Genomic DNA, 19,023 nt, shown 5'->3' with positions numbered 1-19,023 from the left:
TGTGTTCCCATCTCTCCAAAGATTGCTAGAGAAGCCATTGTATGGCGCACATGCCACAAGCGTAAGGAGGACAAAGACAGAAAATGACAGGATATGAGGGCGGTGACCACCCCAGTGACGGCTCCCATGGCAAAGGAACCGCTGAAGATTCCCAGGAAAACCCCCACGGACTTGAAGAAGGCAGAGGCGTCGAACGTGTGCGAGTTAGCGCCGATGGGCTGGTAGGCAACGATAGACCTGGGAGACGAGAGGTACACAAATCACATACCCCACAGCACCTTGGGCAACCGGCAACAATGTCTTTGTTAGTTTATGTGATTATTCAACATATTCATCATATGTGGATCTTAACCTCCAATGGAAGTTTCTAGCTAAAACAAAAAGCTTTCTAATTTGACCAGTAGGTGGAGCCAAACGTATTAAAATCTAGCAAGTCTGATGGATTTTGCTGCCATCTAGTGACACTTCCTTCAAACTTCAGCATGGCATAAAAGACTTAAAAAAAATAAAATAAATATATATCAAAAACGTTTTACCCCCCAACCAAGAAAGCATGATTCCTCAAGGAAGCCCTTTTGAAAACCTCAAAAAACAACAACCACCATTCAGTACTTGATACTTTAATACAGCTTATTAACGGTAACACTGCAGTCCAGGGTGGAATAAAATGTAACACTGACATAGCAGTGAAATGACAGCGGATGCTGCTCCAGCTACCAATCATCTTGACAGGGTTTATGTGCTCAGCAGCCCCCCCCCGGGACTCGGGAAGCGTACTCCCCAAACGCGAGGGACAGGCGACCCGGCTCAGCAGCCCCCCCCCGGGACTCGGGAAGCGTACTCCCCAAACGCGAGGGACAGGCGACCCGGCTCAGCAGCCCCCCCCCCCCCCGGGACTCGGGAAGCGTACTCCCCAAACGCGAGGGACAGGCGACCCGGCTCAGCAGCCCCCCCCCGGACTCGGGAAGCATACTCCCCAAACGCGAGGGACAGGCGACCCGGCTCAGCAGCCCCCCCCCCCCCCGGGACTCGGTAAGCGTACTCCCCAAACGCGAGGGACAGGCGACCCGGCTCAGCAGCCCCCCCCCGGACTCGGGAAGCGTACTCCCCAAACGCGAGGGACAGGCGACCCGGCTCAGCAGCCCCCCCCCGGGACTCGGGAAGCGTACTCCCCAAACGCGAGGGACAGGCGACCCGGCTCAGCAGCCCCCCCCCCCCGGGACTCGGGAAGCGTACTCCCCAAACGCGAGGGACAGGCGACCCGGCTCAGCAGCCCCCCCCCCGGGACTTGGGAAGCGTACTCCCCAAACGCGAGGGACAGGCGACCCGGCTCAGCAGCCCCCCCCCCGGGACTTGGGAAGCGTACTCCCCAAACGCGAGGGACAGGCGACCCGGTGCAACTTACGACGAGAGGACGATGGCGACGGCATCGTTCATTACGCTCTCCCCAAACAGCAGGGCGTAGAGGTCAACGTCCGCATGCAGCTCGTTAAAGATAGCCAGCACAGTCACTGAAACAGACACACGCGTTTGTATTCATATCTTTGTGGGGACTCTCCATTCATTTATCTGGGGAAAACCCTAATCCCAGTAATGACAACCTTAACCCCTACCCAGCCCGAACAAAACCAAACAAAATACAAGACTTCTGGAATTTTTACTTTCAAAATTGCAGCCACTGATTTTTATAAAATTCAGTTTCCCCTTGTGGGGACTGAAAAAAAAATAAAGAACAGGTTTTGGTCCCCACAATGTAATATATACATATTCCCCCACTTATGCTCCTCCATCCACCCATTGCCCCACTGAGAATGAAGCATACAACATTTGGGTTGCACGTCCATAAGCGCAGCGCCACCTGCTGCTCAGATCTGAGACACGCACACCCTACCTGGGTCAGTGGCGGAGATGACGGCTCCAAAGAAGAGACAGTCGGTGTAGTAAAACTTGTCAGTGAGCTGACCCACGACCTGCATCAGCTTCACCACGCCGTACATGAGGTTCCTGCCAGATGGACAGAGACTGAAAGCTCTGCGATAGGCTGGTCCGGCCCTGGCCTCCATCCAGCTGGGCCCTTACCCCCCCCCCTCCCTAAGCAGGAGGCCAAGCACTGGGTAAATGTGAAAGCTGGCCAATCAGAGCTGACCCACGTCATAAGCAAACCAGGTGGCTGCTTAGGGCTCAACGGCCACTAGGGGGCCCCCCAGCACCCACCTGCCCACCGATCAGTCTCTCAGAACAGGAAGGAAGGTGACAAGTAGATTAGCAAAATTCATTAAGGGCCACAAAATGGGTTGGGCCAGCTGTGTGCACAATAAAGCAGTCATCATGCACCCAGTATTATAATAATAATAATAATTCACATGCATCACGGTGAACCAACTCACCCAATGACAAAGCAGGAAATCGCCGTGCCCAGGAAGGCGTACGTTATGATGGAGCCCAAATTCCGGAAAAAATGCCTCTGGAATTGAGAAATAAAACACAGGAATGGTCACAGTCAGAGCTGAGGTTAAGCGGATATGAAATGGAAGACTTGTTTTCTTCTCCTGCACTGCATTTGAGATACACGCTGTCAGAACTGGAGATCCTGTGAGCTGGAAAAAATAAAAGCACACTTTGGGCTGAGAAAGTAGGTCACAGAGAAGCACGCAGGGAGGTTCATGTGGTTCCTAGTGAAGAGCACATGGAAGGGGACATTCTGCACAATGTCACAGATATCTGGACGATTTGCCCCAAGATGCATCTCAACAGGCCAAATCACAACAAGAGCAGATTAAACTCTCAACAAACACATAATGTCACCTGACCAAACATAAATTATAATTTGGAACTGCATACATTTTAGGGCTGACATGAGACAGCAAGCATGTGATCCATTATACAATTTGTTGTGCAATGTAGTATTTAAAAAAAAAAAAAAAAAACAGAAATAAACAGAATCAGTTCATCATGGCAGTGTTTCTGCCAGTCAATGGGCACCTAAACTTATAGCAAGGGCTAATTAGGTGATAATTATTTAACTGTAACTGACTATTTGGTTTTGAGTTAAGGAAACAGGGGTCAGACTCCTAATCAAGTGTAATGAGTCGGCCAGACAATGTATCGTTGCAAGCAGGTTTACGTCACTAGGGGGAGCCAAAGAGCCAAAGATGTTTTGTTCATATTGAAGTCCGATCTTATGCCACTCAGCTGTGATGGTCACAGGAAAGAGAGTGTGATGTGAGTGAGGGGTGCGAATAAAGCTCCTCCTCCCCCATGAGTGACAGCTCTGCTTAAGTGGAGAACAAAACCAGGAAAATCCCGACTGAAAAGTCCCGCTACTGGAGAAAGTACCTGGATCTACAGAGCAGGGTGAGGGACAGCTGGACAGTTTATAGGCGACAGAGAAACGACAAAAGAGAATGAGGATCCACTGCACCCCCCAGCGTTTCCCTGCCAATATGGAGAACAGCCCCCGTGTGTAAGCAGTAAGAAAATGCTCACCCCACGCAGCTGGGCCCCCCTGGCCTCCTGCCTGAAGTTGGGGGGGGGAGGAGTGGAAGTGTGGTCTGGGATGGGAACAGGTCCCCAGAACGGTTCTTAAAGGGACAGGCCCGAAACCACGGAGCGAGAAAACACTGACGGCACTCAGCTGCACTGATGAGGTTGTCACTGTACGTGGGAACTGCAAAATGAACATCTGCATTTGAGCAGCGCATCGGGACGCATGGGAGGGTGGGGGTCTGCCGTGGCCCTGCAGCAGAGAGGTATGTTCCATGCACCCACACATACACGCACGTATGCGTGCAGACGCCCGTCACAGGACAATGAGGCGGTCTGCGGGCCATTCAAGACCCCCGTTCAGCTCACTCTGGGTCTCAAGGCATCTTCTGCTTCGCTGTCGGAATTCCTAATGAAATCCCCCAGACCAAGCCGTAAGCACCACATCCCTGAGCAGCAGGACGTTTGCGCCCCCCCCCCACCCCCGCCATTGCCCCCACCCCCCGGGCAATGCAGGTGCTTTTCTTGGCTCCACAAACCACAGTCACTCACAAGCTGCCAGGTGGTTCCTCGACTCACCCAGACTCAGAAAAGAACTAAGAACAATAGAAATAATAATCATAAAATCTGCTGACACACAAGTCAGACGGGGGGGGGGGGGGAAATCAGAGAAAGACAGGAAAAAGAAACACACAAGAGGCCACCTTCGGAACTTGCTGGAACCTTCCGGAACCATCCCTCACTCGACTCTTACCGACGGCCCCCAGCAGTGAGGACGGTGCAGCGCACGGCAGTAATCGAGGCCCAGCTGCTGCCGTTACCGGCTTTTTGCAGAACGCTATTATTGTAATTAATCAGCTTATAGATCAGCCTGCCACCGCGGCAGAGGAGGGGAGCCAATCTTCCAAGGCACTCTGCGTTTACATTAAGGCCGGGCAGGAGGCACAGCGTGTGAACAGAGCTCTGTGTGTTACAAGCAGCGTCTCTGAGGTTCACTTCCTTCCAGCCATTAAACACACACACACACACACACACACACACACACGTTCTTGGTGAAATTTTCACTTTACCATGGGTTTAGGAGACTTGTCATTACTTGATGGTGAATGGGACTTTTGTAATAAAAATACATAAAATCAATATATAAAAATATATATTTAAGAAATTAGATCCAACTTCCTCCACTGAGTAGCATTTATCTCAGGCACACACCCAGTGTCCTGACTATACCACCAATCAGGGATTACCTCCCCACCTACTATGGACCAATCAGAGGGCTCCTTGTGGCAGCAGGCAAGGCTGCCGATTCTAGATACTGAGGAAGAAAAAAAGAAAGAAAAAAAAGTGCTGTGTGGACAAACGGCCATGAGCCGCACGCCAACCCGTCTGAGAAGATGAGGAAGCTCAGTGACTCCGACCCGAATCGGCAGCCAAACGCCTCAAGTTACCACTAGCCTCTCAGCTCACACCCAGCTAGGAGAGAATCAGATCTCGGCCTACCTTTTTAAGGCTGTATCCGGCGTGGAAGATTATGGGGGGTAACAGGATGTTAAAGAATACCTCCGGATCAAAGGTTACCTGGAAAGAATGAAGTAAATGCAATCAATTAATCGAATTACAAAATGTTCATAAAATTAAAATGTCACTTAAATTTCTTGGGATAACAAATGAAGGGGTAAAGAACATAAACAGAAAGTAAACTGCCAGCATTCAGGCTGATCTCTAAGCAGCACAAACCTTTTGTAGTGACAGTTTGCACAAACGATTGCAAAATCGCTCATATGAAATCCGGCCAGGTCTCAAAATAAACTTTTAAACGGACTGCCGAGCTCACATATCATTCGTCCGCTTATGGTGTGTCAGCCAGCAAAACTGAGAAGTTTTTTTTTTTTAATGTGTTACACAGGAAAAAAAATGTGTGACCCCTGATCCTCTGCTTCCCTCCAAAGCCCCGCTGGGGACGACCAAATGTCTCTCACAGCAACCCATCGCACTCTCTCCCTCTGTTCAGCTAGAGCAGCCTGGGCCGGTTCTGCATGCGGGTTTAAAAAAGGCAACAGGGGTGTCACAGGAGCTGGTGCTGAGGAACCACAGAACGGACTGAGCAGAGACCAGGTTGCCAGTCGGACCAAAAGGCCTGTAAGCGCGTCAAACCCTAAACAGCAGCGCCCCCTGTTCTGTTTGTCCACGACAAAGAGGCCAGATTCAGTCCTGATAATGATCCCAACCCACTGGTCAGATACAATGGAACAACATGAGTGAATGCGGCCGGAATGGGCCTTTTTAAGGGCGTGAGGCTGTCGATTTGAGCTCTAAACCAGCGTGGCCATTCCTCACTCCAGACATCAGCCCCCTCCCCCAACCAGGAGCCCACGGACAGTGCTATGCTGAGAAAGGATCGGACCGTGGCAGGCAGACACAGATTAGCTGAGCCACTCCCTTATCTGGCCTTTAGTGATGGGCAAAATGACACAATGAACCATTTGCTGTATTATCTGAGCCCACTAGATGGTGCTCTCAGTTTGCTTTGAGCCCTTTTTTGAACAGAGAGCACCATCTAGTGAGGTCAGAAAATACAGCAAATGGTTCATGACACCTTGTGTGCCTTATTTGCCTGGTGGTTCGGGAAGACGCACGGCTTATGGGTCTCAAAAGCCAATCAGAACGCAGCGCATGTCTGATGTCCAGTTCAGTCACTGCAGTCCCCACATACCACTGGACAATTTAAGGAGATCAGTGGGGGTGATGGTTACTCTCAAAGCGACCAGAGTCCACCCATCATGCTATAAGGCAGTGTTTCCCAACCCAGTCCTCGGGGATCCACATTTTTGCTTCCTCTCAGCTTCCAGCGCAGTACCAGGTATTCAGTGTTCCTGATTGGCTGGGAGCTGGGAGGGAGCAAAAACGTGGACTGTTCAGGGTTCCCCACGGACTGGGTTGGGAAACACTGCTATAAAGTACAGATAACACAAACCAGCTGAGGTTTTTTTTTTTTGGGGGGAGGGCAGGACTTCACCTCCTCTCATCACTCCACAGCGACCCCTGCTGGCAGCTGGGAAAGGTTCTCACCTTGCGCAGCATGTCGTTCTGCTCCACATTGTGGATCTCGCGGGAGTTGATCTCGCCCTTCAGCGTGTACTCGAAGAATTTGCCGCTGACGTTGAGCAGCAGCGTGCTGATGGGCCCTGTCCTTAGGGAGCAGCTGGGGGGGGTCTTGTTGTGGTAGCTGGTGGAGGGGATGCCATAGCGCAGTATCACCCCCACCAGGAGACCTGGAAGTACACAGGCGGGGGACACAGAGGCGTTACACAGAAAAAAGCACCAGTATCACAGAACTCACCGCCCCACATGGCTCATGGCCGAATTTCTGAAACATCTGCTGCTTATTTCCCATAATTCACTGGGGCAACGTCATCCACTCCATCTGGACTCAGTTTAGACTGAGGCCCAAGCTGGGGAAGGGGGCAGGGCTTCCTTTGGGACACACAGACCCCCCTCACTGAGGCTGGATCCCGGTCTACAACATTCAGGCAGCCATTCAGGAGTTCATGAAGGCAGGAATGACACAGATAGCAGGTCTCACTACAAAATGAAAATAGAACAGAGCTAGGCACACCCCCTGCCACAAACGTATGGGGAGTGTTTCTTCTTGGGGGGGATTCCATTTCACCAGAACCCCAGCTTGTGGTCCACAGGCCCTGTACAACAGAAGCTCAGACAGACGTGGATGTTGGCCAGGCAGCAGAGCCGTCATGGCCACCAGGGCCGTGTGAAAGTGACGGAAACAGCAGGGAACAAGCGTGTCCCTTCATGGCGTCCGCTGGACGGGGAGCGACCCGACATAAGACTGGCCCAGCTAATATATACAATTATTCTGGCTCTTAATCAAAGACCCCTGACTCTCTCGGCGACTGAGAGCATTCAGGTCTTAAAGATGAGCATTAAAGCAGCCTTATCTTTATTCATCAGTATGCATAACATTAGCATAAATCGGACAAACGACATGCAATCCTACTGTTCATTATGTGCAGGGAGATTAAGACAAAGGCAGGAGTCGTGCGGATGGAACACCACATGTTTCTGGGAACTTTCGGTAAAATCAGGCCCAGTGCTGCACTAGGGAATCTCTGCACCCAGTCGGGTTCTGAAGCCAAACCCGACGCACTGGGAAATTTGATTGTGGGTGTTTGTCCTAGTTGGGGTCCATCTGACACCATGTACTTCAACACTGACTGTAGAATAAAGGCATCAGATGTATAATGGAGGATAAGGGTCTGAGTTCAGAAACTTGTTTTCCATTTGACTGCTTTCATATTGCTGGAGGTTTTAATGGAGTTAGCGAGGTTAAGCGTCAGACTCCATGGACCCTGACTGGGCGGGACGGCCCCCCGGGCTCTGGGTCCACGTCCTTTAACTCTGCGCCTCCTGACAGGTCAATCGCTGATCACGATCGCATAACAGAAACGGAACTGAAGTCATTCCTGGACGCCGCTCGCTGAAACCCCGCAGCGGCAGAGCCTGATGGGGGGATTCCAAACCCTCAATTTATCAATACAAATATGGTGATTAAATTCATATAAAAATACATAAACGTGCTCTTAAATTACAAGCCAAACTCCGCGAACTGGCCTGACAGCCAAGAGGCAGCTCTCTGCTTGTTAAACAGTCCCTACTGGGTCAGAGGTTAAAGGTCAGCCGGCAAGCTAATCGCAGTGTTTAATTAAGATCACGGGGGCCACCCCCCCTCACCGGGGCGCACACAAAGCCCCGATTGAGCTACCGGTATTCCACGGTGACATCGGCGAGGAACGCTAGCAATGTGGGGGAGGGCGGCATGGGGAAGACCCCCCTCACAGATAACATCAGCAGGCTGTTCACACCCTGGCTGTATAAATACACAACAAGCCCCATGAATTAAAAGCACTGGAAAATTACATTTAAAACGCCAGATTTGCTACTAATAATGTCACACTTAACGATTTCACACTGCAGCCCTTAGCACTGGTCTAACCCACCATGAGGACAGCACAGCTTATTCAGTTCATGTGACCCTCAGCGAGTTCCAGCATGAGCCCACAAGGGGGCGCCCTCAAACCTGAGGCCCATGGTCCCGGGCGATTTTATGTTGCGATCTCTCGTCGAATGCCAGTCTACAGAACACCTGACACACTGACCCAAGCAGTAAGATTACTAAATGAGCTGAAAGCGCTGCAGGCTGCACCGAGCGAGCTAAGCACCCAGAAGGGTGTCGGACACATGCACACGCGACTCCATGTGAGCCTGGACCCAATTCCCAGCCTGTGAGCCTGGACCCAATTCCCAGCCTGGTTCACCGCCGACTGACACTTAACCGGACATTTGTCAATCCACAGTTTAAAACTGTTTTACCTCCAGAATTTTGTTAATTAGGTAAAAAAAAAAAAAAACCTTTTACCTAAACAAACTTCATTTGGTTATTTTACTAGCCACTGCCATGCATGAGCTAACCAAATAAAGGGAAAGTCGGTGTGGATTAATCCTCAGTTACATCACAGGAGCCATAATTCTGCTCGTACAGCTCGCGATCATTGGTATCTACTCGTGGTGCACAGATATAACAATTTTGACCGATATCGATTACCGATATTTTTTGTCTAATATCGCCGATACCGATTACAAGCTAACCTCTGAGCCAATAATCCAGTGGTGGTCAAACTTAGCGGAATGACGTTACATTTTATGTGGCTTTTTATATTCTGCGAAAGACAAAAGATTGAAAATACAGACTGGGACAAGTCAATGTGTGAGATCCACCCCCCCAACTCAGCAAATTTTATCATCGGGGAACCCAGGGCTTCTTCCCGTATTTCCTGAGACTGAAAGCAGCAAACCTACTTCTAAGTGGTGAATGAGCCAACATAAACCCGCGTCATTCGCTACGCAATACTGGCTGATATTCCAGTGCAGTCGTCGTTTTAGTAGTTACATATCGGCTGGCAATATTGGCCAAGATTGACACATCAGACCAATATCTTGATTTTTAACAGATATCGGCCAATACTGATACGTTAACCAATATATCGCACATCCCTAATACGTACAGTTTAGATGAGCCCAAACTGATGAGTACCTCATTAAGGTGTAGACCGGAAGGTGTTCATTGGGATGAGAGCCCTGATTACACCCTTACAAAGACCCCCCCATGAGCTCTGTCAGCGCTGGCCCCCTTCAGACACCCCTGGACACTGCTGATGAATCGCAGGCACTCCCCATTCCAAAGGGGCTCACTTGAGGAGTCCCGCGTGAGCGGCGAGCCAGAGCAGAATGGGCCGTTTCACGATGCGGAACAGCAACTGCAGGTCAAAGGATGCAAGAGGAAAGCCGGCGGTGCAGCGGCTGTGCGGTGCAGGAAGGGCTGCCCGGTGCAGGAAGGGCTGCCCGCTGGGAGACACGCCCACCAGCAGGTGGCACCGCGAAGAGGAACCGAGAGGAAGCGGAGTGCTCAGGCACAGCTTCTGCACAGACAAAGCGGAGCGTGTCCAAACGTCTGCCCCCCCCGACCTGCTCCTGGATGCTCTTCATGCTCATGCAGCACCGGCGTTTGTTCCGGTTGCACGGGTCCCTTTAGCTGCACCATCGCAAAGTGCCCCCCCCCCACCCATATGCTAAAACACTCGCCACCTGGTATCAGTCATGGACTGCGCATGTTGTAGGACAAGCAAGGAAATCCACAGACACCCAGGTTGTCCCAAAAGCAAGGGAGCAAACAGAAATCATGGGAACGGAATCCGGCACAGAACAGGAACCTGCAAGGCTCCACCTCTGGAAACTATCCACTTAATACCATTAGACCTGATGCCTCAGTGGCTTAAGCCGTTTCATCGTAAAGCAGAAGGGGGGGGGGGGGGGGGTTCCTGATTCCTTTAGCCCATTTTCCAAAATAATCCGATCAAAGAACCTGCAAGTTGTATTTCTCAGTTCGCGTTTCCTTCCCACATCGGCGTCTCAGACAAGAACGACGCTTCTGGAACCGAAACTAATCCTCCACAGCATGTCCTCGGCCGGAATCGGAGCAAATCCCAAACAGTCCAGCAGGGAGCGCTGTTGCCGCCGAGACCCAGGGCCCCTTTGCGGGCTCCCTGTCCGCTGCCCGTCTGCCCAAAACCTCGCCGTCTCACGCGGTGCCTGGGGGCCGGCCGTGGCGATTACGGACGTCAGAATCGGGACGATGACAAACAGTTTAGCGGCAGCTAACAAACACCACAATTAGTTATAATATAACAGCAAAAGAGGAATTCATCTGGTTATCCTTACATACAGCCATAAGAACAGTGCGGACCACGCTGTCTCAAGATGGAACCAAATCTGTTAAATACATGGAGTTACATAATCACATAAATTATAGGACTTTTTATTCTGCCGGAGGCTCTCATATGTACACGATAAACATGGATATTAGCGGCCTGTGTGATTTATACACATGTACTCTTCCCTGTACACAGTGTGCTGAAGATTTATTACACTGGAGGGCATACGGTGCCCCCCCCCCCCCAGCCCGTGGGGACAAGGTGACGCCGGGGGCGGGCACAGCGGATGCAACTGCGACTCGATGCTGGCACTCTGGGAGAAAGACCCAGGAGCTAAAAATTCTGTGTGTCACTGGTGATCCGGCAGTTTCATAGACAAACTTCCCTGAGACGCTGCCAGGACTAACTAAAGGACAATTAACCAGATTCCAATTTACAACCATCAACCTCAAAAAAACAAGTCTAAGATGGTTTCCAGTGACAGAACTAAGATGGTCTCCAGTGACAGACCCACAGCCACACTTCAGAATGCCAGCTATCGCGAAAAGAATCGGAGATTAACAGCTGTGTCATAAATTATTATTAATTACACTTCCCTGCATCTGAATCCAACTACTTCTTTAATGACTTCCCAATCGGGCCTGAAAAATGCAGAGGTATCATAACTCAAACCCCAGCTTGTAAGGTGATCACAGAGCAGCCCTGACCCATGTTCAACACCATCAAGGAAATAAATACAGGCTTCTTCATAGGTCCCAGTGTTTATGAGTAGATATTGTTCCTCACGCAACCAAAAATCAATGGATAAGCAATCGAATCTCTCTATTTCACCCCTCATGTCTCTGTATTGGTGGAGATTATTTAATGGAGTATGGAAAGAGATCTAAGCCTAGTTCCCAGGTCCACACAAAGTACACACAAACACTAACAATCAGAGTTGTAATGTAGGCCTGCATGGTGTTTGAACAAGAGGTCCATTAACACTCAATTCAACCACTGAGCAAATACTGGCCAGATTCTTAACAGCGGAGCGGGAACATTTCGCCCACGTCTTTTTATAAGCGCGAGTTGACTGGCTCTCTGATCTCGATGGCAGGTACTTATTTAAACAAAGCCCTTCGCTCAAGAGACATTTTCACCCATCGTGGTTCATCATGCTGAAGCAAATAGATCATCACGTGAACCACGGCGCTATGTCATGCCTTGTTCTGTGACATCCGGTTGCAATCGGGGATCTGAAAGAGAAGATTTAAGGCGCTGCGGGGAGCGAGGGATCAGAAGAATCAACCTGGCGAAATTGTTTTTTTTTATCGGGCAAAGCACGCAGCACGACGATACCAATACCGGGGAAGCGATGATTCAAAAAACATGTGTTTGAAGGTCGAACAGCTGCACAACGGTACTACAAAGTGAAGCATGAAAAAGCAAAACCCACTGAAGCAGTAGGAAACCTGTGCTGTCTGCTTCTATATGGTGTCCTTAAAAAGCACCACAGATCCTGACAGCTACAGCGCGTATTAAGACGGGCTGGACTGCGGGAGCCAAACGGACGAGTCACCGGTCATTGTGGGTCAAAAGCGAGCCGGTCCCCTAGATGCTCAGAGCCTGAGGATCCTCATGTTACGCTAATGAACGTCTGCTGGAGTGACCCTCCTAACGTCGCTTTCCGGGGATCAGAACCCGTCATCATCCGAGGCTCCTTTCAGCAGGCATCTCTTCCTGCAGCCACCCCCCGCCCCGCGTATGCACAAACATCCTTTCTATACAAACATCACGTATTGCTCGCTGGACCCTTCCAGCATCTCTTAATGTTGCCCATCTCACGTACGAATGATCTCGCAACTGCGGCGATCACAAAAAAGCAGGAGACCCGTCTCTCCGGGCAGAACAGCCATGCAGCGAGGTGCGCAGCTCATGTCTCACCATAGATCATGGCCAAGCCGGTCTCATGCAGGAAGCGCACTCGTCTGTGCTTGAAGAGCCAGATAGTCAGAATGGTTAATGTCAGCAGTAAGATGAACGTCAGGAGATTCACGCTGTCCTGTCTGTGACTTTCCTCAGCCTCCTTCTCAGTGGCAAGTTCCTCCATAGCGCTGTCCTCGGCACTCATCTGGCAAGCTTGAGACAGCAAGTAAAGCAGAACGAGAGGAAAAGTCTTCGTCTGAAAAGCGGGGGTCCATTTCCACGGACTGCGGACCGGGTCCATGGTGCGAGGCGCCGCCAGCCGATCGCCTGCTATGCTCCTTGGCACTGCGTAGGGCACAAGCAAAACAATCCGGGGAGAAAAAGCCCCGGACTCTCAGCTCAGCCTTTTAAAGACACACTGCGCCGTTTGCTGGACTGGCTGAGCCGATAGGATGCAGTGCCCCTTTCGATAAAACACCAAATGACTACGCGTTTTACTAAGACACCATTTACTGCTGAAGGAGAGAAAAGGGAAACATATCTGTCGTAGATCACTATTTTTTGCGATGCGTTCTTATGGGTCTGCGTGAAATAAGAGTATAGGACTCACTCTGGATTGATTAAATCTAAATTCTTAAGGAACCTACAAAATGCGCCAATAGGGCGCATGACCTTACCAGCAAAAACGAAAGCTACGGCTGAAACTAAGCTACGCTCTTCTTTTCTATTGGATACAATATACCTATGACTATGGTCCGTAGCCACTTGCTTATCTTAAAAGTTTTAACAGTGTTGACTCAGAGACTTGCAGCCAAAAGGAATAGAGGAGTATCAGGTTAAATAGGGGACCTTCAAACCTGAATATCAAGTCAATAAAGTGCATAATTCTAAGCTTCCGGATCATTGGGCAAATAACGCATATGGATGCTTGGAATAAGTCCAATATAAAGGGTGCTGTATGTAATGTTATATATTTTTTATGTATTGTTCAGATAAATATCAGTGCAAGTACACATGTAATTCTTATGAAACACTGCTCCTTATGTCCATTCATTTTCTAACTGCTCATCCAGTCAGGATTGCCAAGGTCTGGAACCTTCATCCCTACGTGAGATACGCATTTATTTGTTTTGGTTGCTTTTCTCCTGCAGTGATTCATATACTCTCCCACCGGCTGGATACCAAGGCAGGTACAGTCCCAAAGTTACCACCATGCAGTTTGAGTGGGACGACGCCAGCAGCTGTCGACAAAGGTGGTGACATTTAGCATTTGACCTGCATGCCATTTGTGCTAATTATTTGTTGAAGGAATCCTTTATACTGTCCACATTTCTGGTCAGGGGCCTCTCAACTCAGGTATCCTGAGTGTAATACAGGTGTCTTCTCAACGAGGTGTTTTCAGTCTAAATGGACAGGTATATATGTGTGCCACTCTAAGCTCAATTCTAAATTGGTCAATGTCAAACAGGAAACCCCAAAGCTCTTTGTTCATCATGGATTCTGCGGTCAGTTTCCTTTTCACGTCATTGCTGACATGTCATGTGATATCTGGGTCTGTGACCCATGAAGCCTCCCTTTCGCCGTTCAGTTCAGATGCCGGGTCCTACTTGCTGACTCTGGAACTTCTCCCTCGAAAGGGTCATGAAACTGTCATCAAGAATCATCAAAGCAACTTCTGAACAACAGAACAATTACTTATAAAAACAGAATTCTTTATATTTCAGACGTACATTTTCAGAGAAAATATCGATGCTATTTGTATTTTTTCTGAATGGAAAAGAGGTCACATAGATTAATAAAGGTCACACGCCTCATTAGCAATAAATGAATGAAAAAATTGTGGTAATCTAACCATAACTATCTGGAATATTCTACGATTCATTTTCCAATTTTCCAGTACACAATTTGCTACGAGGTTGTTAGTAATCAATGCATATTCAGAACATTTTCAGTATCGGTTTCGGAATGGAAATGGCAGCACTGACGCTACAAAGTATCTTAGATTGCAGCCAAACTAAATTAAGCATCCACCATTCGGGGGCATTTTTTTGCAAACATTGATGCTTTCCATCGTGTTGATGAAACAGTAAGTAGTGAGCTTTCTTGGAGGGGAGCAGTGTGGCTGGATCAATCAAAAGCACGAATTTGATCATTTTAGGAAGATCAGCCTAATGTAAATTGTGTTTCATGGTAATCCTAGCTCTAAAACAGATCTTTGATCTGTGGCTTAATGTTGTATGTGGATATTCACTTTTTAAGAGACCATATACATTCACTGAAAATTAGGTTAAATGCTAGTGTGGGTTGTGCATTTTTGGAGAATCACCTTGCAATCAGACATGAAGATCCATGTATTCCCTCCGTGGGTAAATGCACGTTATATACTGTCACGCTTTGCTTTGGCAAAATATGTATATTGGGAAATAGTATTGAAGCGCGCCCCCTGGTGGTCATCTTGAAACATTTGACCTTGTATGGCGATTTTCAGGCTCCAGCAGCTCAAGGCCAGTTAAAAATGAGATGTTTCCAAAAAAAGAGTATTATATTAATTTAATGTTTAATCATATTTAGTAATATGCCCATTTGTTTAAGCAAAAAAGTGAGCTTTCTATCCCGTATTGTCCAGACTGCTTACATGTATATAGTAGGGTGACCAGATAATCCATGTCATGTTCGGGTTTTACAAACTACTTTCAAATTGAAAGGCTCCTGTGCTCACCCAAATAGTTCAGCTCTTCTTGTGCTTTGACTAGTTTGTTTTCTTGACTGAAAGACCCATCCAGCTGTTTCAATAGCATTAGTGACACATGCATGACTATAGGAGACTGACCAATCAGCACACAGCAAGAACTCGGCGCTCAAGTGAAATCCAGGTCCGTTTAATTGAAATGGTAATTTACAATTCCTGTCCTAGCTCAGAGTGTCCTCCCTGACATGGATTATCTGGTCACCCTAGTACAGGGTTCTTCATCTCTGGACCTCGATTCCAGATCCAGGCCATGTTTTCAGTTCTCCCAGGTAGTTGTTTAATAATTACTGATTCTGATTGGCCAGAGGCTTCACACCTGACTGACAAGTAAAGGAAGGCTGGAAAACCAGCAGTGCTCAGACCTCGAGGACCGTGAGTTGAATAACCCTGCCCTAGTATATAGATAGTAATTTATTATTTAACTTAAGATGGTTTTATGAAAAGTTCAAACCAATACAATATTCAGATATTTGTCTTGGACTGGAGTTTTGTGGGCATTTTCAATACAACATTTACATACATACCTTAATTACATACTGAGTCAAAAGCCTGACCTGAAATATGTGGCCTTTTGAGACATTGAATTGCGTCGCATCCACCAAATGTGTCAGTTTCCCCCACTAGTCATTTAGATGGTCAAAATTTAAAAAGTTAACTTGTCTGTCTAACACGTGGTCTGATAACCCCCAAAGCTGCTGATTTCATCGCAGTTCTGTGGTTCAGTTCGCCCGCACCTTGGCACAGCATGATGAAGGACAATCCGCAGTGCAGTTTACAATCAAACAGGAACTTTATATTAAACTGAACTCAGACATACATGAAACAAACGGAACCACGACGGCTCAAAACAAAGGATGCAGGTACACTATCAGAAAAAGGTTACATCCCTGTTACAGTTTTGTTCCCCAAGGTACAAACGACAATAATATACCCCAATGGTAGAAAAATACTCCGTAGAGTCCATTTTGCACCTTGAAAGGTACATTAACCTACTGCTTGAGAGTACAGCCCCAGTAATTGGGCTCTCAAAGGTACAAATGGGTACTTTTTCTGGCAGTGTATGTTAGCTTAAGGCTTATTTATGCTCAGCGTTAAAACATTTATGGTTACGTATCTTCTCACCGTAATCTGCGTTAATTCATAACATACTCATGAACAGAGTACATAAAAAGTATTCTCACAACTACATTTTCAAAGCACCTAATACTACAAATGTTTGAGCAGCACGATTATTTAATATTTTCACCTTACTTACATGGTGACTACCCTCCTTCAGCTGCATTTTCCACCGTCGATGACGTAATTCCCGGAGCTAAGCTTCTAACCGCAGCTGGACGTACACAACTTAATGAGTGTTTGCCAACGTTCGTTCAAATTATGGTTTTGGGAAACACCCGTGTGGTTCAACCTTGGTTCATAATATGTAAGTTAGCAATATATTTACTTCCATAGTGCGAACTGAGGCTTCGGGAAACCACGTGCATGGAACCTGCAGAGTTCCAACTATGCTTTTGGGAAACGCACCCCGGAGCAGTGCCCCAAGAAATCGTGGGGTGTAGCCAGTAATTCAAGCGAAACACTATTATAACATAGTATACTATATGTAACATATTACAATAAATAATATACATTACAATATAGGTATTTACCAAGAAAATTATGCTGTTCGCACAATGTATTATCAGAAGTGCACAATGATATTGTGTGTACTGCACAATCAGGGTACTGAGCACTCTGTTTCAGTCCTGCAATGTTACATTCTTGTTAACCTGCGAAATTTCCCTCATATTCAGACGGTTTCTAATCAGATTAATGATGTCAAGTACATGGACAGCGATGCACACGGATCAGCATGTGCAATTCACTAACAATCAGGTTCCCCGAGTGTCCATTCATAGCACGAAGGGTGTAATAACTGGTCTAATAACTCTAAAACAATGAGACTACAAGTCCATGAGCAACCGTCTAGAACGCTGCCTCTGCTTTTGCCTTTCTTAAGTACATCCTTAAGAACTCTTCCGACGTAGCCATCTTTGTCAGAAACTTCTGACTGTGCTGCCCTCTAGTGGATGTGGTGATTAACATCTATGTCAACCTAAAGGATGCTTGGAAGTACGTGACAGTGACGTTTACATTGTTCGAAACTGAATATTTTTTTTAGTATGCGGTATTGCAAACTTTGGTCTGCTGGCTGGTGTGAGGTTTTCAATGTAACAATTTTACTACCTTGTACAACTACCCCAGTGCTTTTGATGTAGCTAAGGTTTATAATGGAATAATATAGATTTGCAGTAATATTTCTTGCGTTAAAGTCAGAAAACCCACCCTTTGCATCTATAACAGCTTCAACTCTTCTGGGAAGGCTGTCCACAAGGTTTAGGAGTGTGTTCGTGGGAATTTTTTACCATTCTTCCAGGAGAGCATTTGTGAGGTCAGGCACTGATGTTGGATGAGAAGGCCTGGTTCGCAGTCTATGCTATAATTCATCACAAAGGTGGTCTATGTGGTTGAGGTCAGCGCTCTGTGCAGGTCAGTCAAGTTGCTCCACACCTTATGGACCCTGCTTTGTGTACTGGTGTGCAGTCATGTTGGAACAGGAAGGGGCCATCCCCAAACTGTTCCCACAAAGTTAGGAGCATGAAATTGTCCAAAATGGCTTAGAATGCTGCAGCATTAAGAGTTCCTTTCACTGGAACTAAGGGGCCAAGCCCAACCCCTGAAAAACAACCCCACACCATAATCCCCCCTCAACCAAACTTTACACATGGCACAATGCAGTCGGGTAAGTACCATTCTCCTGGCAACTGTCAAACCCATACTATTCCATCAGATTGCCAGACAGAGAAGCATGATTCGTCACTCCAGTTAACATATCTCCACTGCTCTAGAGTCCAGTGGTGGCATGCTTTACATACTTTACACCACTGCATCTGAAGCTTTGCATTGCCCTTGGTGATGTAAGGCTTGGATGCGGCTGCTCAGCCATGGAAACCAATTCCATGAAGTTCTCTATGCACTGTTGTTTAGTTAATCTGAAGGCCACACAAAGTTTGGAGGATTGTAACTATTGACTCTGCAGATTTGGCGACTTCCGCACACTGTGCGCCTCAGCATGCGTTGTCCCCGCTCTGTGATCTTACGTGGCCTGTCACTACGTGGCTGAGTTGCTGTTGTCTCCAACTGCTTCAACTTTGTTATAATACCACTAACAGTTGACCGTGGAATATTTAGCAGCGAGGAAATTTCACAAATGGACTTATTGCACAGATGGCATCCTATCATGGTACCACGCTTGAATTCACGGGGCTCCTAAGAGTGACCCATTCTTTTGCAAATGGTTGTAGAAACAGTCTACATGCCTAGGTACTTGATTTTATATACATGTGGCTATGGAAGCGATTGGAACACCTGAATTTAATGGTTTGGAGGGGTGTCCCAATGCTTTTGGCAATATAATGTATATAGACAAATTTCTAGGACTATTCAATTCAAAATTTTAATTCAAATTATTTATATAGCGCATTTTCACAATATTACCTAACAAGTAACAGGTGCAGGCAGGGGCAGATTAACGCACAGGCTAGATATGGCTTAAGCCTA

General features: G+C 47.7%; 1 protein-coding gene across 2 annotated transcripts in view; it reads right to left on the bottom strand.

Annotated features, from left to right (window-relative positions):
* Nucleotides 1-13,119, bottom strand: part of slc9a7 (solute carrier family 9 member 7) — a 28,300-nt gene extending 15,181 nt beyond the window's left edge. For both annotated transcript variants that reach the window (XM_023800878.2, XM_023800880.2), the window contains exons 1-7: nt 12,693-13,119; nt 6,553-6,755; nt 4,984-5,061; nt 2,388-2,464; nt 1,892-2,004; nt 1,406-1,511; nt 96-237 (exon numbers count right to left, since the gene is read on the bottom strand). In XM_023800878.2, coding sequence (XP_023656646.2) covers nt 96-237; nt 1,406-1,511; nt 1,892-2,004; nt 2,388-2,464; nt 4,984-5,061; nt 6,553-6,755; nt 12,693-12,975 — 1,002 coding nt within the window. In that variant the 5' untranslated portion in view covers nt 12,976-13,119. The remainder of the gene's footprint in view (nt 1-95; nt 238-1,405; nt 1,512-1,891; nt 2,005-2,387; nt 2,465-4,983; nt 5,062-6,552; nt 6,756-12,692) is intronic.
* Between the last annotated feature and the right edge of the window lie 5,904 nt (nt 13,120-19,023).

This window comes from Paramormyrops kingsleyae, chromosome 1, assembly GCF_048594095.1.
Source record: "Paramormyrops kingsleyae isolate MSU_618 chromosome 1, PKINGS_0.4, whole genome shotgun sequence".
In the NCBI taxonomy this organism is placed as follows: Eukaryota; Metazoa; Chordata; class Actinopteri; order Osteoglossiformes; family Mormyridae; genus Paramormyrops; species Paramormyrops kingsleyae.
This window is presented reverse-complemented; position numbering and strand designations above follow the sequence as displayed.